At 44.6% G+C, this 25,182-nt stretch overlaps 1 protein-coding gene across 1 annotated transcript in view; it reads right to left on the bottom strand.

Annotated features, from left to right (window-relative positions):
- Window positions 1–4,044: 4,044 nt before the first annotated feature.
- Window positions 4,045–25,182, bottom strand: part of LOC115125973 (vascular endothelial growth factor C-like) — a 29,377-nt gene continuing 8,239 nt past the window's right edge. The window contains exons 3-7 of the mRNA XM_065004915.1: window positions 8,372–8,562; window positions 8,009–8,139; window positions 6,983–7,086; window positions 6,453–6,789; window positions 4,045–4,761 (exon numbers count right to left, since the gene is read on the bottom strand). Coding sequence (XP_064860987.1) covers window positions 4,647–4,761; window positions 6,453–6,789; window positions 6,983–7,086; window positions 8,009–8,139; window positions 8,372–8,562 — 878 coding nt within the window. The 3' untranslated portion in view covers window positions 4,045–4,646. The remainder of the gene's footprint in view (window positions 4,762–6,452; window positions 6,790–6,982; window positions 7,087–8,008; window positions 8,140–8,371; window positions 8,563–25,182) is intronic.

Below are 25,182 nucleotides of genomic sequence, written 5' to 3'. Positions count from 1 at the left end.
ATACGCCCCTAACGATAGGCACTCATACGCCCCTAGCGATAGGCACTCATACACCCCTAGCAATAGGCACTCATACGCCCCTAGCAGCACTCATACACCCCTAGCAATAGGCACTCATACGCCCCTAGCAGCACTCATACACCCCTAGCAATAGGCACTCATACGCCCCAAGCAACAGGCACTCATACGCCCCTAGCAGCACTCATACACCCCAAGCAATAGGCACTCATACGCCCCTAGCAGCACTCATACACCCCTAGCAGCACTCAAACACCCCTAGCAGCACTCAAACACCCCTAACAACAGGCACTCATACGCCCCTAGCAGCACTCATACACCCCAAGCAATAGGCACTCATACGCCCCTAGCAGCACTCATACACCCCTAGCAGCACTCAAACACCCCTAGCGATAGGCACTCATACACCCCTAGCAGCACTCAAACACCCCTAGCAGCACTCAAACACCCCTAGCAGCACTCAAACACCCCTAGCAGCACTCAAACACCCCTAGCGATAGGCACTCATACGCCCCTAGCAGCACTCATACACCCCAAGCAATAGGCACTCATACGCCCCTAGCAGCACTCATACACCCCTAGCAGCACTCAAACACCCCTAGCAGCACTCAAACACCCCTAACAACAGGCACTCATACGCCCCTAGCAGCACTCATACACCCCAAGCAATAGGCACTCATACGCCCTAGCAGCACTCATACACCCCTAGCAGCACTCAAACACCCTAGCGATAGGCACTCATACACCCCTAGCAGCACTCAAACACCCCTAGCAGCACTCAAACACCCCTAGCAGCACTCAAACACCCCTAGCAGCACTCAAACACCCCTAGCGATAGGCACTCATACACCCCTAGCAGCACTCATACACCCCTAGCAGCACTCATACACCCCTAGCGATAGGCACTCAAACACCCCTAGCAGCACTCAAACACCCCTAGCAACAGGCACTCATACGCCCCTAGCAGCACTCATACACCCCAAGCAATAGGCACTCATACGCCCCTAGCAGCACTCATACACCCCAAGCAATAGGCACTCATACGCCCCTAGCAGCACTCAAACACCCCTAGCAGCACTCAAACACCCCTAACAACAGGCACTCATACGCCCCTAGCAGCACTCATACACCCCAAGCAATAGGCACTCATACGCCCCTAGCAGCACTCATACACCCCTAGCAGCACTCAAACACCCCCCTCAAACACCCCTAGCAGGCACTCAAACACCCCTAGCAGCACTCAAACACCCCTAGCAGCACTCAAACACCCCTAGCAGCACTCAAACACCCCTAGCAGCACTCAAACACCCCTAGCAGCACTCAAACACCCCTAGCAATAGGCACTCATACGCCCCTAGCGATAGGCACTCATACACCCCTAGCAATAGGCACTCATACGCCCCTAGCAGCACTCATACACCCCTAGCAATAGGCACTCATACGCCCCTAGCAGCACTCATACACCCCTAGCAATAGGCACTCATACGCCCCTAGCAGCACTCATACACCCCAAGCGATAGGCACTCATACACCCCTAGCAGCACTCAAACACCCCTAGCAGCACTCAAACACCCCTAGCAGCACTCAAACACCCCTAGCAGCACTCATACACCCCTAGCAGCACTCAAACACCCCTAGCAGCACTCATACACCCCTAGCAGCACTCATGTACCCCTAGCAGCACTCATACGCCCCTAACGATAGGCACTCATACGCCCCTAACGATAGGCACTCATACGCCCCTAGCGATAGGCACTCATACACCCCTAGCAATAGGCACTCATACGCCCCTAGCAGCACTCATACACCCCTAGCAATAGGCACTCATACGCCCCTAGCAGCACTCATACACCCCTAGCAATAGGCACTCATACGCCCCTAGCAGCACTCATACACCCCTAGCAATAGGCACTCATACGCCCCTAGCAGCACTCATACACCCCAAGCAATAGGCACTCATACGCCCCTAGCAGCACTCATACACCCCTAGCAGCACTCAAACACCCCTAGCGATAGGCACTCATACGCCCCTAGCAGCACTCATACACCCCTAGCAGCACTCAAACACCCCTAGCAGCACTCAAACACCCCTAGAAGCACTCAAACACCCCTAGAAGCACTCATACACCCCTAGCAGCACTCAAACACCCCCAGCAGCACTCAAACACCCCTAGCAGCACTCAAACACCCCTAGCGATAGGCACTCATACACCCCTAGCAGCACTCATACACCCCTAGCAGCACTCATACACCCCTAGCGATAGGCACTCATACGCCCCTAGCAGCACTCATACACCCCTAGCAGCACTCATACACCCCTAGCAGTACTCAAACACCCCTAGCGATAGGCACTCATACGCCCCTAGCAGCACTCATACGCCCCTAGCAGCACTCACACGCCCCTAGCAATAGGCACTCACACGCCCCTAGCAATAGGCACTCATATGCCCCTAGCAGCACTCATACGCCCCTAGCAATAGGCACTCACACGCCCCTAGCAGCAAGCACTCATACACCCCTAGCAATAGGCACTCATTCGCCCCAAGCAACAGGCACTCATACACCCCTAGCAATAGGCACTCATACGCCCCTAGCAGCAGGCACTCATACACCCCTAGCAATAGGCACTCATACGCCCCAAGGAACAGGCACTCATACGCCCCAAGCAACAGGCACTCATACACCCCTAGCAATAGGCACTCATACACCCCTAGCAGCACGCATACACCCCTATAGCACTCATACACCCCTAGCAGCACTCATACACCCCTAGCAGCACTCATACACCCCTATAGCACTCATACACCCCTAGCAGCACTCATACACCCCTAGCAGCACTCATACACCCCTAGCAGCACTCATACACCCCTAGCAGCACTCATACACCCCTAGCAGCACTAATACACTAACAACAGTTTTATTGCTACCTCTCCATTTGAATGTAGACAGCTGGTTTCAATCTTATTCTGCCACTCTGTACTTCTCTCTGTCAGTTATATTTTTACAGAGGTGAGAACTAGTAAATGAACTTGTCCAGCGTCTCATAATGTGTGCCAAATCTACAGGTTGCTGCAATGAGTTGTTTATTCAGAATAATTCATGATGGTTATTAAGACTTCACAGGGCAGATTCAGACTTGACTGTCCTGGCCACAGGCATAACATAGTATGTTTTCCATCATTTATACCAGGAAGATTTAGGAAGAGCATCAATGAGAACTGTGTGTATTCCCATTCCTCCCCTTCAATCATAGTAACTGTTGATTGAAAGTAAGAGTTGTTGCTCCAGGTTTAGGAACAACACAAAGCTGGAAGAGACTCTTCACAGGGCAGATTCAGACTTGACTATTCTGGCCATAGGCATAACATAGTATCTTTTCCACAATTTATACTAACAGGATTTAGGAAGAGCATCAAAGAGAACTGTGTGTATTCCCATTCCTCCCCTTCAATCATAGTAACTGAGAAAAATACATTTCATGAGATGAATTGACACTTTAATTGACACTTTGAGACGGTGGTGTAGCCTTGAAATCGAGATTCGCAATATTGAACTTTGTAAAAACAAAAAAAGTGACCTTTCTGCTAACAAAACATATATCACCCTTGACAAAGAGTCAACCGTCTAAAGTACTGTCTACTCTGTAGGCCTACTTATAAACCAAACTATTTGGATTATCACAAACAAAAGCTACTATCACTGAGTTTAGCTATGCAGACCTGTTTCTGTACAGAGGGCTGCGCTGGTTTATAGTACCAACTGTGGATGGCAGTTTCTAAAGACACAAGCCAGACGGGAATTAGATCTCTCTGCAATTGACCTTGAGATAGTGTTTATTGTTCTAAACACATATGAGGAATTTGAGACAAAGGTCTTGGATCCATTTTCACTGCAGGAGTGTGTGTTTTTCAATGCCTTTGTTTTGTGCTTGGAGACATCACATCACACTCTCCATGGTGCCAATCTGGTCTGGTTCCCATAGTCTGTTTCCAAACTTCTTGTCACAAAACTCTTACCAAACACACACATTTACCAAAGCCAATCACAGTTTGTATTTTATTTTATCAATAGCGTGTATTTGAAATACAATACAAATAGGATATGACATTAAAAACACACTTTTCATTCACAGCCACCACTGACTACAGTCACACATTTTGTACAATACAGTATATGCATGGGCTTTACATTTCAGTCTTTTGTCTTCCTTCTCATGTCAGGGCGTTTCTTCCCAGTTACGTCATCGTCATCTCGGAGAGCTGCAGGGTCACTTGCAATAAATATCAATGTCAGATAATCAAAAAATTATTTCATTTTATGGAATGAATATTTTTTTTTCATTTTAACAGCCACACATAATGAATCTGAGGCAATGTCAATAATGTCCATGATTCAGACCATGACCTGCAGTATCTAGACGACTGCATCGTTGTGTGCTTCATTGTATGTTCCCTGGTCTGACGATGGAGAGCCTCACGGCCTATCAGGAGAATTCATTAAAAAAACATTCCCCTATTCTAGCCTCCATCTACCGGCTCTACATTGCAAACACACCGCCTCGTTTCCACCATACAGTTACAGTACATTGACCCTAGAGTTTGGCATCAGTGCTGGTAACACCAGCTTTGTCAGTTCCACTCCCCTGACCTCATGTGGTTGGGTATGCACTGGCAGACGTAGTGGCTGTAGTAGAAGCCTGTTGGACAGCTGTTGTGTGGCTTTCTGCAGGGCAGCCGGTAACAGCTTGGTGTAGGGGAAGAGAAACAGACAGAACTGTTGGTTTTACGCAATGTAATGTAGTTTCAATATAACTGTGGGCTGCGTGCATGACCCTGCGTGTGTAGGCTACTTATGCACGTGCGTGTAATCTGGGACCAGTCCCCATAGCCTTAATGATTCTTTCCAGTGTTCAAAAAAAATCTCTTGCTGGAGAGGGGAATTCTGTGCTTACTGGAAAATCTTGTTTCTCCATTCCAAAGAAATGTGTCAGGTGCCTTGCCTCAGCTTCATGTTAAGGGAAGTAAGCAGGATATGAATTCTCACGCTAGAGTTGTACTTCTTATGTAAGTCTTGTTACTATCGGGAAGTGTTTTGTAATATTTCTGTAGTTATCGTTACGTTTAACAGATGTGTAAAACTGTGAACTATGTGGATTTGACGTTCCACTGAAATGTGTATTGCTCATTATACCCATTCAGTATTTAACATTATACCATACAGTATTTAACATTATAGCATACAGTATTTAACATTATAGCATACAGTATTTAACATTATAGCATACAGTATTTAACATGATAACATTCAGTATTTAACATTATAACGGGGATGGTTCGAGCCCTCAATGCTGATTGGCTGAAAGACGTGGTATATCAGACCGCATACTGTGGGTATGACAAAAAAAACACTTTTTACTGTTCTAATTACATTGGTAACCAGTTTATAATAGTGTTGCGTCGTGCCTAAGAACAGCCCTTAGCCGTGGTATATTGGTGATATACCACACCACCTCAGGTCTTATTGCTTAATTATACCATACAGTATAAACTGGCTGTTTTTCTGGCTTGGCCCCTTAATTCCAGTGAAGGGATATCTTAACGCTACAGCATAAAAGGACATTCTTGACGATTCTGTGCTTCCAACTTTGTGACAACAGTTTGGGGAAGACCCTTTCCTGTTTCAGCATTACAATGCAATGTGAACGAGGTGAGGTCCATACAGAAATGATTTGTTTAGATCGGTGTGGAAAAACTTGACTGGCCTGCACAGAGCCCTGACCTCAACACCATCGAACACCTTTGGAATGAATTAGAATGCCAACCTCGAGCCAGGCCTGATCACTCAACATCAGAGCCCTGAACTCACTAATTTTCCTGCGGCTGAATGGAAGTCCCCGCAGCAATGTTCCAACATCTAGTGGAAAGCCTTCCCAGAAGAGTGGAGGCTGTTATAGCAGCAATGTTCCAACATCTAGTGGAAAGTCTTCCCAGAAAAGTGGAGGCTGTAATAGCAGCAAACTAACCCCATATTAATGCCCATGATTTTGGAATGAGATATTCGACGAGCAGGTGTCCATATACTATTAGTCCAGGTCGCAGTTGTAAATGAGAACTTGTTCTCAACTGGCCTACCTGGTTAAATAAAGGTGAAAAAAAAATAAAAAAATGTGGTGTATATTTATTTCACAGCGGTTTAGATGTTGTGTTTTGCTCTTTTCAAATAAAAATAACTGTACCTATAACAGTAATAGCTTTTTGTTCCCACGCTGTCCGATCCAACTTAGGTCAAACAACACATATTATTACCTTGACCACGTGACAGCATCATAGTTCTGGGAATAGTACTCGGGGGGGGGGGGGGGAGGGTTCTATAAAGGTCTATGGGGACATCCAGCATCATATGAAATGTATTCTGTGTTTGATTCTATTTCTTACCTACAGTTGTGTGCGTTGAACCTCTTGCCCTCTAGCAGGCAGGTCTGAGGGCTATCCCTGCACTGGCACAGGCACGTCTCTGGGTTGAGAGGCTGGCTACGGGGGCACTCTGCCCGGCACACACAGCCACACAGCTCTGGGTCCCAGCGTTGGTTGGGAGGGCAGGTCCCCGGGGCGGGCTGGTCCTCACAGAGACACTCACAGGACGCCTGGTCTAGACGCCAGCCCGGCCCACAGCTGGCCTCTGTCAGACCGTTCTCACACACACACTCACAGCTGTCCTCGTCCAGGACTTTGTTGGGGCCACACAGCGCCAGCAAGGCCAACTCCAGGGGTTCTGCACCAGATGTTGGAGAGGAGAGATGCTATTGAGTGTCCCTTATTGACAGACGTCATGTGGTTTAGTACATGTCACTTCAATGTATATCGTCCTAATTTGCCAACTCTTTGACCTATGAGGTATCTCTGGGTGTTGGCGAACAGAAACAACTGTACTGGGGTTGTATGGGTATGGAGTTAGTTTAACTTACCCAGCTCTCTCTCAGAGAAGAAGCTTGTGTCCATGGGAACACACAGGCAGCTGGTGGGGTCCCAGACCAGTCCTGTACTGCAGGGAACATCTGGCGGAGAACACCTGCAGAGGGAAGCAGGGACACACAGGCCAGGATCAGATCAGAGGTCTTTTCTTGGCTTAGGGGGACTGCTTGGCTACTCTCACAAAGCATTCCTGTGAAGGGGCTGGACACCATGGGCGGCATGTGGCTCCTCCCTGTGAGAGGGAACTGAATCTGGCTCTCCTCCCTGCTGGCCTTGGCCTGGCAGATAGCCTACACACAGCAGTCGAGAGCAGTTAGGCTGGACACAGGGAGAGGAGAGCAGGGGGAAACATGGCCTCTTCCACATGGCTTCAGTTCAAAGGCAAATGCACACTCAAAGCACTTTGGACCAAATATCTGATGATCTAGCTCATTCCCTTGCATCGTCACACCCTTGTTGTTGTCCACATCAGATAGGATCAGATGGAATGTTTCAGTATCCTTGTCTAAAGTCAGACAGCTATATTGTTACATTGTACCTTCTCACATTTTTTATTTTTTTTGTAATTTAGCAGACGCTCTTATCCAGAGCGACTTACAGGAGCATAGACAGTTAAGTGCCTTGCTCAAGGGCATATGGACAGAATTTTCACCTGGATTGCTTGGGGATTCGAACCAGCGACCTTTTGGTTACTGGCCCAAAGCACTTAGCCGCTAGGCTACCTACCTAAAAGATGTTGTTCAACATGAACCAACCGGTATTGCTATTGAAAACGGTATTGCTATTGAACACGGTATTGCTATTGAAAACGGTATTGCTATTGAAAACGGTATTGCTATTGAAAACGGTATTGCTATTGAACACGGTATTGCTATTGAAAACGGTATTGCTATTGAAAACGGTATTGCTATTGAAAATGGTATTGCTTAATAATAATTGTGTGTGTGTCCACATTGTATCTCGATCTGCAGGGGCAGATGTTGCGTCTCGAAGGTGACTACTCCTCACTACTCACTCACACGGTGAGGTGGGCTGCAGCAGCCCTCCTGATGACGGAGTGCTGGGGCCTCTTGGACAGACACTCACAGGATGTGTGGTTGACGAACGCCACCATCACCACAGAGTGTTCACGGTGAGTCATCTCCAGCAGCTGAGTCCACAGGAGAAACAACACCGTGTCAAAGACTGGCGTTCAGATTTGGGCTCTACCTTATATCCTTTCTTACTGTATACTATGAAATGACAACTCACTTAAATAGATATGTTGAAACGTGTTAATAGAATGTCCTTACTAATGTTATTACAGTTTAAGAGCAACTTTACTTGAGTGTCAGCATTGTTGAACATTTTAAATGATATCTAGTTTGTCCTCTGTTGCTCACCGTCTTGTTGCTGTAAGTATGGCTGGTGTTGGTGCAGTACAGACCCTCGTGGGTACAGCAGCCCCCACAGCGGTGCACAGACACACAGCGAGGCATGTAGAAGTGACGGGTGCTCTCTGGGTACTCTTTAGACACCTCCAGACACACCTCCCGAGGACTGCACATGGTACGCTGGATCTCCTCCAGAATAACTGGGGACGAATGGAGGAACAGCAACAGACAGGTTATCAGGGATGAATGGAGGAACATTAACAGACAGGTTATCAGGGATGAATGGAGGAACATTAACAGACAGGTTATCAGGGATGAATGGAGGAACATTAACAGACAGGTTATCAGGGATGAATGGAGGAACATTAACAGGTTATCAGGGATGAATGGAGGAACATTAACAGACAGGTTATCAGGGATGAATGGAGGAACATTGACAGGTTATCAGGGATGAATGGAGGAACATTAACAGACAGGTTATCAGGGATGAATGGAGGAACATTAACAGACAGGTTATCAGGGATGAATGGAGGAACATTGACAGGTTATCAGGGATGAATGGAGGAACATTGACAGGTTATCAGGGATGAATGGAGGAACATTAACAGACAGGTTATCAGGGATGAATGGAGGAACATTGACAGGTTATCAGGGATGAATGGAGGAACATTAACAGACAGGTTATCAGGGATGAATGGAGAAACATTGACAGACAGGTTATATGGGATGAATGGAGGAACAGCAACAGACAGGTTATCAGGGATGAATGGAGGAACATTAACAGACAGGTTATCAGGGATGAATGGAGGAACATTAACAGACAGGTTATCAGGGATGAATGGAGGAACATTGACAGACAGGTTATCAGGGATGAATGGAGGAACATTGACAGACAGGTTATCAGGGATGAATGGAGGAACATTAACAGACAGGTTATCAGGGATGAATGGAGGAACATTGACAGGTTATCAGGGATGAATGGAGGAACATTGACAGGTTATCAGGGATGAATGGAGGAACAGCAACAGACAGGTTATCAGGGATGAATGGAGGAACATTAACAGGTTATCAGGGATGAATGGAGGAACATTGACAGGTTATCAGGGATGAATGGAGGAACATTAACAGGTTATCAGGGATGAATGGAGGAACATTAACAGGTTATCAGGGATGAATGGAGGAACATTGACAGGTTATCAGGGATGAATGGAGGAACAGCAACAGACAGGTTATCAGGGATGAATGGAGGAACATTGACAGGTTATCAGGGATGAATGGAGGAACATTGACAGGTTATCAGGGATGAATGGAGGAACATTAACAGACAGGTTATCAGGGATGAATGGAGGAACATTGACAGGTTATCAGGGATGAATGGAGGAACATTAACAGACAGGTTATCAGGGATGAATGGAGAAACATTGACAGACAGGTTATATGGGATGAATGGAGGAACAGCAACAGACAGGTTATCAGGGATGAATGGAGGAACATTAACAGACAGGTTATCAGGGATGAATGGAGGAACATTAACAGACAGGTTATCAGGGATGAATGGAGGAACATTGACAGACAGGTTATCAGGGATGAATGGAGGAACATTGACAGACAGGTTATCAGGGATGAATGGAGGAACATTAACAGACAGGTTATCAGGGATGAATGGAGGAACATTGACAGGTTATCAGGGATGAATGGAGGAACATTGACAGGTTATCAGGGATGAATGGAGGAACAGCAACAGACAGGTTATCAGGGATGAATGGAGGAACATTAACAGGTTATCAGGGATGAATGGAGGAACATTGACAGGTTATCAGGGATGAATGGAGGAACATTAACAGGTTATCAGGGATGAATGGAGGAACATTAACAGGTTATCAGGGATGAATGGAGGAACATTGACAGGTTATCAGGGATGAATGGAGGAACAGCAACAGACAGGTTATCAGGGATGAATGGAGGAACATTGACAGGTTATCAGGGATGAATGGAGGAACATTGACAGGTTATCAGGGATGAATGGAGGAACATTAACAGGTTATCAGGGAGGAACATTGACAGGTTATCAGGGATGAATGGAGGAACATTGACAGGTTATCAGGGATGAATGGAGGAACATTAACAGACAGGTTATCAGGGATGAATGGAGGAACATTAACAGACAGGTTATCAGGGATGAATGGAGGAACATTAACAGACAGGTTATCAGGGATGAATGGAGGAACATTGACAGGTTATCAGGGATGAATGGAGGAACATTGACAGGTTATCAGGGATGAATGGAGGAACATTAACAGACAGGTTATCAGGGATGAATGGAGGAACATTGACAGGTTATCAGGGATGAATGGAGGAACATTAACAGACAGGTTATCAGGGATGAATGGAGAAACATTGACAGACAGGTTATATGGGATGAATGGAGGAACAGCAACAGACAGGTTATCAGGGATGAATGGAGGAACATTAACAGACAGGTTATCAGGGATGAATGGAGGAACATTAACAGACAGGTTATCAGGGATGAATGGAGGAACATTGACAGACAGGTTATCAGGGATGAATGGAGGAACATTGACAGACAGGTTATCAGGGATGAATGGAGGAACATTAACAGACAGGTTATCAGGGATGAATGGAGGAACATTGACAGGTTATCAGGGATGAATGGAGGAACATTGACAGGTTATCAGGGATGAATGGAGGAACATTAACAGGTTATCAGGGATGAATGGAGGAACATTAACAGGTTATCAGGGATGAATGGAGGAACATTGACAGGTTATCAGGGATGAATGGAGGAACAGCAACAGACAGGTTATCAGGGATGAATGGAGGAACATTGACAGGTTATCAGGGATGAATGGAGGAACATTGACAGGTTATCAGGGATGAATGGAGGAACATTAACAGGTTATCAGGGAGGAACATTGACAGGTTATCAGGGATGAATGGAGGAACATTGACAGGTTATCAGGGATGAATGGAGGAACATTAACAGACAGGTTATCAGGGATGAATGGAGGAACATTAACAGACAGGTTATCAGGGATGAATGGAGGAACATTGACAGGTTATCAGGGATGAATGGAGGAACATTAACAGACAGGTTATCAGGGACGAATGGAGGAACATTAACAGACAGGTTATCAGGGATGAATGGAGGAACAGCAACAGACAGGTTATCAGGGATGAATGGAGGAACATTAACAGACAGGTTATCAGGGATGAATGGAGGAACATTGACAGACAGGTTATCAGGGATGAATGGAGGAACATTGACAGACAGGTTATCAGGGATGAATGGAGGAACATTAACAGACAGGTTATCAGGGATGAATGGAGGAACATTAACAGACAGGTTATCAGGGATGAATGGAGGAACATTAACAGACAGGTTATCAGGGATGAATGGAGGAACATTGACAGGTTATCAGGGATGAATGGAGGAACATTGACAGGTTATCAGGGATGAATGGAGGAACAGCAACAGACAGGATATCAGGGATGAATGGAGGAACATTAACAGACAGGTTATCAGGGATGAATGGAGGAACATTGACAGGTTATCAGGGATGAATGGAGGAACATTAACAGACAGGTTATCAGGGATGAATGGAGGAACATTAACAGACAGGTTATCAGGGATGAATGGAGGAACATTGACAGGTTATCAGGGATGAATGGAGGAACATTGACAGGTTATCAGGGATGAATGGAGGAACATTAACAGACAGGTTATCAGGGATGAATGGAGGAACATTGACAGGTTATCAGGGATGAATGGAGGAACATTAACAGACAGGTTATCAGGGATGAATGGAGAAACATTGACAGGTTATATGGGATGAATGGAGGAACAGCAACAGACAGGTTATCAGGGATGAATGGAGGAACATTAACAGACAGGTTATCAGGGATGAATGGAGGAACATTAACAGACAGGTTATCAGGGATGAATGGAGGAACATTGACAGACAGGTTATCAGGGATGAATGGAGGAACATTGACAGACAGGTTATCAGGGATGAATGGAGGAACATTAACAGACAGGTTATCAGGGATGAATGGAGGAACATTGACAGGTTATCAGGGATGAATGGAGGAACATTGACAGGTTATCAGGGATGAATGGAGGAACAGCAACAGACAGGTTATCAGGGATGAATGGAGGAACATTAACAGGTTATCAGGGATGAATGGAGGAACATTGACAGGTTATCAGGGATGAATGGAGGAACATTAACAGGTTATCAGGGATGAATGGAGGAACATTAACAGGTTATCAGGGATGAATGGAGGAACATTGACAGGTTATCAGGGATGAATGGAGGAACATTAACAGACAGGTTATCAGGGATGAATGGAGGAACATTGACAGGTTATCAGGGATGAATGGAGGAACATTGACAGGTTATCAGGGATGAATGGAGGAACATTAACAGACAGGTTATCAGGGATGAATGGAGGAACATTGACAGGTTATCAGGGATGAATGGAGGAACATTAACAGACAGGTTATCAGGGATGAATGGAGAAACATTGACAGACAGGTTATAGGGATGAATGGAGGAACAGCAACAGACAGGTTATCAGGGATGAATGGAGGAACATTAACAGACAGGTTATCAGGGATGAATGGAGGAACATTAACAGACAGGTTATCAGGGATGAATGGAGGAACATTGACAGACAGGTTATCAGGGATGAATGGAGGAACATTGACAGACAGGTTATCAGGGATGAATGGAGGAACATTAACAGACAGGTTATCAGGGATGAATGGAGGAACATTGACAGGTTATCAGGGATGAATGGAGGAACATTGACAGGTTATCAGGGATGAATGGAGGAACAGCAACAGACAGGTTATCAGGGATGAATGGAGGAACATTAACAGGTTATCAGGGATGAATGGAGGAACATTGACAGGTTATCAGGGATGAATGGAGGAACATTAACAGGTTATCAGGGATGAATGGAGGAACATTAACAGGTTATCAGGGATGAATGGAGGAACATTGACAGGTTATCAGGGATGAATGGAGGAACAGCAACAGACAGGTTATCAGGGATGAATGGAGGAACATTGACAGGTTATCAGGGATGAATGGAGGAACATTGACAGGTTATCAGGGATGAATGGAGGAACATTAACAGGTTATCAGGGAGGAACATTGACAGGTTATCAGGGATGAATGGAGGAACATTGACAGGTTATCAGGGATGAATGGAGGAACATTAACAGACAGGTTATCAGGGATGAATGGAGGAACATTAACAGACAGGTTATCAGGGATGAATGGAGGAACATTAACAGACAGGTTATCAGGGATGAATGGAGGAACATTGACAGGTTATCAGGGATGAATGGAGGAACATTGACAGGTTATCAGGGATGAATGGAGGAACATTAACAGACAGGTTATCAGGGATGAATGGAGGAACATTGACAGGTTATCAGGGATGAATGGAGGAACATTAACAGACAGGTTATCAGGGATGAATGGAGAAACATTGACAGACAGGTTATCAGGGATGAATGGAGGAACAGCAACAGACAGGTTATCAGGGATGAATGGAGGAACATTAACAGACAGGTTATCAGGGATGAATGGAGGAACATTAACAGACAGGTTATCAGGGATGAATGGAGGAACATTGACAGACAGGTTATCAGGGATGAATGGAGGAACATTGACAGACAGGTTATCAGGGATGAATGGAGGAACATTAACAGACAGGTTATCAGGGATGAATGGAGGAACATTGACAGGTTATCAGGGATGAATGGAGGAACATTGACAGGTTATCAGGGATGAATGGAGGAACATTAACAGGTTATCAGGGATGAATGGAGGAACATTAACAGGTTATCAGGGATGAATGGAGGAACATTGACAGGTTATCAGGGATGAATGGAGGAACAGCAACAGACAGGTTATCAGGGATGAATGGAGGAACATTGACAGGTTATCAGGGATGAATGGAGGAACATTGACAGGTTATCAGGGATGAATGGAGGAACATTAACAGGTTATCAGGGAGGAACATTGACAGGTTATCAGGGATGAATGGAGGAACATTGACAGGTTATCAGGGATGAATGGAGGAACATTAACAGACAGGTTATCAGGGATGAATGGAGGAACATTAACAGACAGGTTATCAGGGATGAATGGAGGAACATTGACAGGTTATCAGGGATGAATGGAGGAACATTAACAGACAGGTTATCAGGGACGAATGGAGGAACATTAACAGACAGGTTATCAGGGATGAATGGAGGAACAGCAACAGACAGGTTATCAGGGATGAATGGAGGAACATTAACAGACAGGTTATCAGGGATGAATGGAGGAACATTGACAGACAGGTTATCAGGGATGAATGGAGGAACATTGACAGACAGGTTATCAGGGATGAATGGAGGAACATTAACAGACAGGTTATCAGGGATGAATGGAGGAACATTAACAGACAGGTTATCAGGGATGAATGGAGGAACATTAACAGACAGGTTATCAGGGATGAATGGAGGAACATTGACAGGTTATCAGGGATGAATGGAGGAACATTGACAGGTTATCAGGGATGAATGGAGGAACAGCAACAGACAGGATATCAGGGATGAATGGAGGAACATTAACAGACAGACAGGTTATCAGGGATGAATGGAGGAACATTAACAGACAGGTTATCAGGGATGAATGGAGGAACATTAACAGACAGGTTATCAGGGATGAATGGAGGAACAGCAACAGACAGGTTATCAGGGATGAATGGAGGAACATTGACAGGTTATATGGGATGAATGGAGGAACATTAACAGACAGGTTATCAGGGATGAATGGAGGAACAGCAACAGACAGGTTATCAGGGATGAATGGAGGAACATTAACAGACAGGTTATCAGGGATGAATGGAGGAACATTAACAGGTTATCAGGGATGAATGGAGGAACAGCAACAGACAGGTTATCAGGGATGAATGGAGGAACATTAACAGACAGGTTATCAGGGATGAATGGAGGAACATTAACAGACAGGTTATCAGGGATGAATGGAGGAACATTAACAGACAGGTTATCAGGGATGAATGGAGGAACATTAACAGATAGGTTATCAGGGATGAATGGAGGAACATTAACAGACAGGTTATCAGGGATGAATGGAGGAACATTAACAGACAGGTTATCAGGGATGAATGGAGGAACATTGACAGGTTATCAGGGATGAATGGAGGAACATTGACAGGTTATCAGGGATGAATGGAGGAACAGCAACAGACAGGATATCAGGGATGAATGGAGGAACATTAACAGACAGGTTATCAGGGATGAATGGAGGAACATTAACAGACAGGTTATCAGGGATGAATGGAGGAACATTAACAGACAGGTTATCAGGGATGAATGGAGGAACAGCAACAGACAGGTTATCAGGGATGAATGGAGGAACATTGACAGGTTATATGGGATGAATGGAGGAACATTAACAGACAGGTTATCAGGGATGAATGGAGGAACAGCAACAGACAGGTTATCAGGAATGAATGGAGGAACATTAACAGACAGGTTATCAGGGATGAATGGAGGAACATTAACAGGTTATCAGGGATGAATGGAGGAACAGCAACAGACAGGTTATCAGGGATGAATGGAGGGAACATTAACAGACAGGTTATCAGGGATGAATGGAGGAACATTAACAGACAGGTTATCAGGGATGAATGGAGGAACATTGACAGACAGGTTATCAGGGATGAATGGAGGAACATTAACAGGTTATCAGGGATCAATGGAGGAACATTGACAGACAGGTTATCAGGGATGAATGGAGGAACATTGACAGACAGGTTATCAGGGATGAATGGAGGAACATTAACAGACAGGATATCAGGGATGAATGGAGGAACATTAACAGACAGGTTATCAGGGATGAATGGAGGAACATTAACAGACAGGTTATCAGGGATGAATGGAGGAACATTGACAGGTTATCAGGGATGAATGGAGGAACAGCAACAGACAGGATATCAGGGATGAATGGAGGAACATTAACAGACAGGTTATCAGGGATGAATGGAGGAACATTAACAGACAGGTTATCAGGGATGAATGGAGGAACATTAACAGACAGGTTATCAGGGATGAATGGAGGAACAGCAACAGACAGGTTATCAGGGATGAATGGAGGAACATTGACAGACAGGTTATCAGGGATGAATGGAGGAACATTAACAGGTTATCAGGGATCAATGGAGGAACATTGACAGACAGGTTATCAGGGATGAATGGAGGAACATTGACAGACAGGTTATCAGGGATGAATGGAGGAACATTAACAGACAGGTTATCAGGGATGAATGGAGGAACATTAACAGACAGGTTATCAGGGATGAATGGAGGAACATTAACAGACAGGTTATCAGGGATGAATGGAGGAACATTGACAGGTTATCAGGGATGAATGGAGGAACAGCAACAGACAGGATATCAGGGATGAATGGAGGAACATTAACAGACAGGTTATCAGGGATGAATGGAGGAACATTAACAGACAGGTTATCAGGGATGAATGGAGGAACAGCAACAGACAGGTTATCAGGGATGAATGGAGGAACAGCAACAGACAGGTTATCAGGGATGAATGGAGGAACATTGACAGGTTATATGGGATGAATGGAGGAACATTAACAGACAGGTTATCAGGGATGAATGGAGGAACAGCAACAGACAGGTTATCAGGGTTGAATGGAGGAACATTAACAGACAGGTTATCAGGGATGAATGGAGGAACATTAACAGGTTATCAGGGATGAATGGAGGAACAGCAACAGACAGGTTATCAGGGATGAATGGAGGAACATTAACAGACAGGTTATCAGGGATGAATGGAGGAACATTAACAGACAGGTTATCAGGGATGAATGGAGGAACATTAACAGACAGGTTATCAGGGATGAATGGAGGAACATTAACAGACAGGTTATCAGGGATGAATGGAGGAACATTAACAGACAGGTTATCAGGGATGAATGGAGGCACATTAACAGACAGGTTATCAGGGATGAATGGAGGAACATTGACAGGTTATCAGGGATGAATGGAGGAACATTGACAGGTTATCAGGGATGAATGGAGGAACAGCAACAGACAGGATATCAGGGATGAATGGAGGAACATTAACAGACAGGTTATCAGGGATGAATGGAGGAACATTAACAGACAGGTTATCAGGGATGAATGGAGGAACATTAACAGACAGGTTATCAGGGATGAATGGAGGAACAGCAACAGACAGGTTATCAGGGATGAATGGAGGAACATTGACAGGTTATATGGGATGAATGGAGGAACATTAACAGACAGGTTATCAGGGATGAATGGAGGAACAGCAACAGACAGGTTATCAGGGATGAATGGAGGAACATTAACAGACAGGTTATCAGGGATGAATGGAGGAACATTGACAGACAGGTTATCAGGGATGAATGGAGGAACATTGACAGACAGGTTATCAGGGATGAATGGAGGAACATTAACAGACAGGTTATCAGGGATGAATGGAGGAACATTAACAGACAGGTTATCAGGGATGAATGGAGGAACAGCAACAGACAGGTTATCAGGGATGAATGGAGGAACATTGACAGGTTATATGGGATGAATGGAGGAACATTAACAGACAGGTTATCAGGGATGAATGGAGGAACAGCAACAGACAGGTTATCAGGGATGAATGGAGGAACATTAACAGACAGGTTATCAGGGATGAATGGAGGAACATTAACAGGTTATCAGGGATGAATGGAGGAACAGCAACAGACAGGTTATCAGGGATGAATGGAGGAACATTAACAGACAGGTTATCAGGGATGAATGGAGGAACATTAACAGACAGGTTATCAGGGATGAATGGAGGAACATTAACAGACAGGTTATCAGGGATGAATGGAGGAACATTAACAGACAGGTTATCAGGGATGAATGGAGGAACATTAACAGACAGGTTATCAGGGATGAATGGAGGAACATTAACAGACAGGTTATCAGGGATGAATGGAGGAACATTGACAGGTTATCAGGGATGAATGGAGGAACATTGACAGGTTATCAGGGATGAATGGAGGAACAGCAACAGACAGGATATCAGGGATGAATGGAGGAACATTAACAGACAGGTTATCAGGGATGAATGGAGGAACATTAACAGACAGGTTATCAGGGATGAATGGAGGAACATTAACAGACAGGTTATCAGGGATGAATGGAGGAACAGCAACAGACAGGTTATCAGGGATGAATGGAGGAACATTGACAGGTTATATGGGATGAATGGAGGAACATTAACAGACAGGTTATCAGGGATGAATGGAGGAACAGCAACAGACAGGTTATCAGGGATGAATGGAGGAACATTAACAGACAGGTTATCAGGGATGAATGGAGGAACATTGACAGACAGGTTATCAGGGATGAATGGAGGAACATTGACAGACAGGTTATCATGGATGAATGGAGGAACATTAACAGACAGGTTATCAGGGATGAATGGAGGAACATTAACAGACAGGTTATCAGGGATGAATGGAGGAACATTAACAGACAGGTTATCAGGGATGAATGGAGGAACATTGACAGGTTATCAGGGATGAATGGAGGAACATTGACAGGTTATCAGGGATGAATGGAGGAACAGCAACAGACAGGATATCAGGGATGAATGGAGGAACATTAACAGACAGGTTATCAGGGATGAATGGAGGAACATTAACAGACAGGTTATCAGGGATGAATGGAGGAACATTAACAGACAGGTTATCAGGGATGAATGGAGGAACAGCAACAGACAGGTTATCAGGGATGAATGGAGGAACATTGACAGGTTATATGGGATGAATGGAGGAACATTAACAGACAGGTTATCAGGGATGAATGGAGGAACAGCAACAGACAGGTTATCAGGGATGAATGGAGGAACATTAACAGACAGGTTATCAGGGATGAATGGAGGAACATTAACAGACAGGTTATCAGGGATGAATGGAGGAACATTAACAGACAGGTTATCAGGGATGAATGGAGGAACATTAACAGACAGGTTATCAGGGATGAATGGAGGAACATTAACAGATAGGTTATCAGGGATGAATGGAGGAACATTAACAGACAGGTTATCAGGGATGAATGGAGGAACATTAACAGACAGGTTATCAGGGATGAATGGAGGAACATTGACAGGTTATCAGGGATGAATGGAGGAAGATTGACAGGTTATCAGGGATGAATGGAGGAACAGCAACAGACAGGATATCAGGGATGAATGGAGGAACATTAACAGACAGGTTATCAGGGATGAATGGAGGAACATTAACAGACAGGTTATCAGGGATGAATGGAGGAACATTAACAGACAGGTTATCAGGGATGAATGGAGGAACAGCAACAGACAGGTTATCAGGGATGAATGGAGGAACATTGACAGGTTATATGGGATGAATGGAGGAACATTAACAGACAGGTTATCAGGGATGAATGGAGGAACAGCAACAGACAGGTTATCAGGGATGAATGGAGGAACATTAACAGACAGGTTATCAGGGATGAATGGAGGAACATTAACAGGTTATCAGGGATGAATGGAGGAACAGCAACAGACAGGTTATCAGGGATGAATGGAGGAACATTAACAGACAGGTTATCAGGGATGAATGGAGGAACATTAACAGACAGGTTATCAGGGATGAATGGAGGAACATTGACAGACAGGTTATCAGGGATGAATGGAGGAACATTAACAGGTTATCAGGGATCAATGGAGGAACATTGACAGACAGGTTATCAGGGATGAATGGAGGAACATTGACAGACAGGTTATCAGGGATGAATGGAGGAACATTGACAGACAGGTTATCAGGGATGAATGGAGGAACATTAACAGACAGGTTATCAGGGATGAATGGAGGAACATTAACAGACAGGTTATCAGGGATGAATGGAGGAACATTAACAGACAGGTTATCAGGGATGAATGGAGGAACATTGACAGGTTATCAGGGATGAATGGAGGAACATTGACAGGTTATCAGGGATGAATGGAGGAACAGCAACAGACAGGATATCAGGGATGAATGGAGGAACATTAACAGACAGGTTATCAGGGATGAATGGAGGAACATTAACAGACAGGTTATCAGGGATGAATGGAGGAACATTAACAGACAGGTTATCAGGGATGAATGGAGGAACAGCAACAGACAGGTTATCAGGGATGAATGGAGGAACATTGACAGGTTATATGGGATGAATGGAGGAACATTAACAGACAGGTTATCAGGGATGAATGGAGGAACAGCAACAGACAGGTTATCAGGGATGAATGGAGGAACATTAACAGACAGGTTATCAGGGATGAATGGAGGAACATTAACAGACAGGTTATCAGGGATGAATGGAGGAACATTAACAGACAGGTTATCAGGGATGAATGGAGGAACATTAACAGACAGGTTATCAGGGATGAATGGAGGAACATTAACAGATAGGTTATCAGGGATGAATGGAGGAACATTAACAGACAGGTTATCAGGGATGAATGGAGGAACATTAACAGACAGGTTATCAGGGATGAATGGAGGAACATTGACAGGTTATCAGGGATGAATGGAGGAACATTGACAGGTTATCAGGGATGAATGGAGGAACAGCAACAGACAGGATATCAGGGATGAATGGAGGAACATTAACAGACAGGTTATCAGGGATGAATGGAGGAACATTAACAGACAGGTTATCAGGGATGAATGGAGGAACAGCAACAGACAGGTTATCAGGGATGAATGGAGGAACATTGACAGGTTATATGGGATGAATGGAGGAACATTAACAGACAGGTTATCAGGGATGAATGGAGGAACAGCAACAGACAGGTTATCAGGGATGAATGGAGGAACATTAACAGACAGGTTATCAGGGATGAATGGAGGAACATTAACAGGTTATCAGGGATGAATGGAGGAACAGCAACAGACAGGTTATCAGGGATGAATGGAGGAACATTAACAGACAGGTTATCAGGGATGAATGGAGGAACATTAACAGACAGGTTATCAGGGATGAATGGAGGAACATTGACAGACAGGTTATCAGGGATGAATGGAGGAACATTAACAGGTTATCAGGGATCAATGGAGGAACATTAACAGACAGGTTATCAGGGATGAATGGAGGAACATTAACAGACAGGTTATCAGGGATGAATGGAGGAACATTGACAGGTTATCAGGGATGAATGGAGGAACAGCAACAGACAGGATATCAGGGATGAATGGAGGAACATTAACAGACAGGTTATCAGGGATGAATGGAGGAACATTAACAGACAGGTTATCAGGGATGAATGGAGGAACATTAACAGACAGGTTATCAGGGATGAATGGAGGAACAGCAACAGACAGGTTATCAGGGATGAATGGAGGAACATTGACAGGTTATATGGGATGAATGGAGGAACATTAACAGACAGGTTATCAGGGATGAATGGAGGAACAGCAACAGACAGGTTATCAGGGATGAATGGAGGAACATTAACAGACAGGTTATCAGGGATGAATGGAGGAACATTAACAGGTTATCAGGGATGAATGGAGGAACAGCAACAGACAGGTTATCAGGGATGAATGGAGGAACATTAACAGACAGGTTATCAGGGATGAATGGAGGAACATTAACAGACAGGTTATCAGGGATGAATGGAGGAACATTGACAGACAGGTTATCAGGGATGAATGGAGGAACATTAACAGGTTATCAGGGATCAATGGAGGAACATTGACAGACAGGTTATCAGGGATGAATGGAGGAACATTGACAGACAGGTTATCAGGGATGAATGGAGGAACATTAACAGACAGGTTATCAGGGATGAATGGAGGAACATTAACAGACAGGTTATCAGGGATGAATGGAGGAACATTAACAGACAGGTTATCAGGGATGAATGGAGGAACATTGACATGTTATCAGGGATGAATGGAGGAACATTGACAGGTTATCAGGGATGAATGGAGGAACAGCAACAGACAGGTTATCAGGGATGAATGGAGGAACATTGACAGGTTATATGGGATGAATGGAGGAACATTAACAGACAGGTTATCAGGGATGAATGGAGGAACAGCAACAGACAGGTTATCAGGGATGAATGGAGGAACATTAACAGACAGGTTATCAGGGATGAATGGAGGAACATTAACAGGTTATCAGGGATGAATGGAGGAACAGCAACAGACAGGTTATCAGGGATGAATGGAGGAACATTAACAGACAGGTTATCAGGGATGAATGGAGGAACATTAACAGACAGGTTATCAGGGATGAATGGAGGAACATTAACAGACAGGTTATCAGGGATGAATGGAGGAACATTAACAGACAGGTTATCAGGGATGAATGGAGGAACATTAACAGACAGGTTATCAGGGATGAATGGAGGAACATTAACAGACAGGTTATCAGGGATGAATGGAGGAACATTGACAGGTTATCAGGGATGAATGGAGGAACATTGACAGGTTATCAGGGATGAATGGAGGAACAGCAACAGACAGGATATCAGGGATGAATGGAGGAACATTAACAGACAGGTTATCAGGGATGAATGGAGGAACATTAACAGACAGGTTATCAGGGATGAATGGAGGAACATTAACAGACAGGTTATCAGGGATGAATGGAGGAACAGCAACAGACAGGTTATCAGGGATGAATGGAGGAACATTGACAGGTTATATGGGATGAATGGAGGAACATTAACAGACAGGTTATCAGGGATGAATGGAGGAACATTAACAGACAGGTTATCAGGGATGAATGGAGGAACATTAACAGGTTATCAGGGATGAATGGAGGAACAGCAACAGACAGGTTATCAGGGATGAATGGAGGAACATGAACAGACAGGTTATCAGGGATAATGGAGGAACATTAACAGACAGGTTATCAGGGATGAATGGAGGAACATTGACAGACAGGTTATCAGGGATGAATGGAGGAACATTAACAGGTTATCAGGGATCAATGGAGGAACATTAACAGACACGTTATCAGGGATGAATGGAGGAACATTAACAGACAGGTTATCAGGGATGAATGGAGGAACATTGACAGGTTATCAGGGATGAATGGAGGAACATTGACAGGTTATCAGGGATGAATGGAGGAACATTAACAGACAGGTTATCAGGGATGAATGGAGGAACATTGACAGGTTATCAGGGATGAATGGAGGAATATTGACAGGTTATCAGGGATGAATGGAGGAACATTGACAGGTTATCAGGGATGAATGGAGGAATATTGACAGGTTATCAGGGATGAATGGAGGAACATTGACAGGTTATCAGGGATGAATGGAGGAACATTAACAGACAGGTTATCAGGGATGAATGGAGAACATTAACAGACAGGTTATCAGGGATGAATGGAGGAACATTAACAGACAGGTTATCAGGGATGAATGGAGGAACATTAACAGACAGGTTATCAGGGATGAATGGAGGAACATTGACAGACAGGTTATCAGGGATGAATGGAGGAACATTGACAGGTTATCAGGGATGAATGGAGGAACAGCAACAGACAGGTTATCAGGGATGAATGGAGGAACATTGACAGGTTATCAGGGATGAATGGAGGAACATTAACAGACAGGTTATCAGGGATGAATGGAGGAACAGCAACAGACAGGTTATCAGGGATGAATGGAGGAACATTAACAGACAGGTTATCAGGGATGAATGGAGGAACATTAACACACAGGTTATCAGGGATGAATGGAGGAACATTAACAGACAGGTTATCAGGGATGAATGGAGGAACATTAGCAGGTTATCAGGGATGAATGGAGGAACAGCAACAGACAGGTTATCAGGGATATAAAGAATATCCTGACTGATATGGAATACAATAAAACATCCGGAACATTCTGTTCTTGACCATCTTAAGTCACCCTGCTAATAATGCTGCTGCATTAGGATTAGGCTATGTTGCTTGGTTGGTTGCAACATCCAACGACATTGTACCCACACCTACAGTTAGAGTTTTGGAATGGTTCATTTCCTTTTGGAAAGCCCATTCCAATAATCACAGAGCCACACGGCCACAAACTAAGCCACATTATGAGAGATGTCATTTGATGAAGGATTGAATTCAGCAAATCATTTCCTTTTTAGTGCAATCTCTGTTGTCAGATGACCACCATAATTATGTGCAATTTGTCTCGGTAACTAATTCAATATGGCCTCCTTCTGACTGGCACTGGTCGTGGTCAATTTTCCAGCATGAGTGGTTTCTTTCGAAGCGCTTTAGTCACTAGGTCTGATTGGTTTCTTTAGAAGAGTTCTAGTCACTGGATCTGATTTCCTTTCTTTGAATTGTTTCTGGGGTCATTTCATAGAGGTTGGGGATGATCAATGAAAGGCATTGGAGCAAGTTCAACTGTTGTGTCATGTGCCATTTCTACCACTTTCTCTCAATAGCATCTGGAGGGAACTGAGGTCAGGTCAGGCCACCTCATATCATTGTCGCTTACGTGGTAGTGGTCCACTCAGCTCTCCAGTAGGACCTACATCTTATGGGATGAGCTCCTGTGATCAGGAAGCAGACACAGCTAGTCTATGCTGACAGCCTGAATCTCTGCTTTAAACTGGAGCACTCGTCTCTAATGAGCGGGGGGGTGAGGGGCCTCTTTAACTGTTAGGAAAATGAACAAAGTCCTTTCTTTCTCCTTTTAACAAAGACACCCATTTGTGGG

This window comes from Oncorhynchus nerka, linkage group LG19 (assembly GCF_034236695.1).
Source record: "Oncorhynchus nerka isolate Pitt River linkage group LG19, Oner_Uvic_2.0, whole genome shotgun sequence".
Taxonomy (NCBI): Eukaryota; Metazoa; Chordata; class Actinopteri; order Salmoniformes; family Salmonidae; genus Oncorhynchus; species Oncorhynchus nerka.
This window is presented reverse-complemented; position numbering and strand designations above follow the sequence as displayed.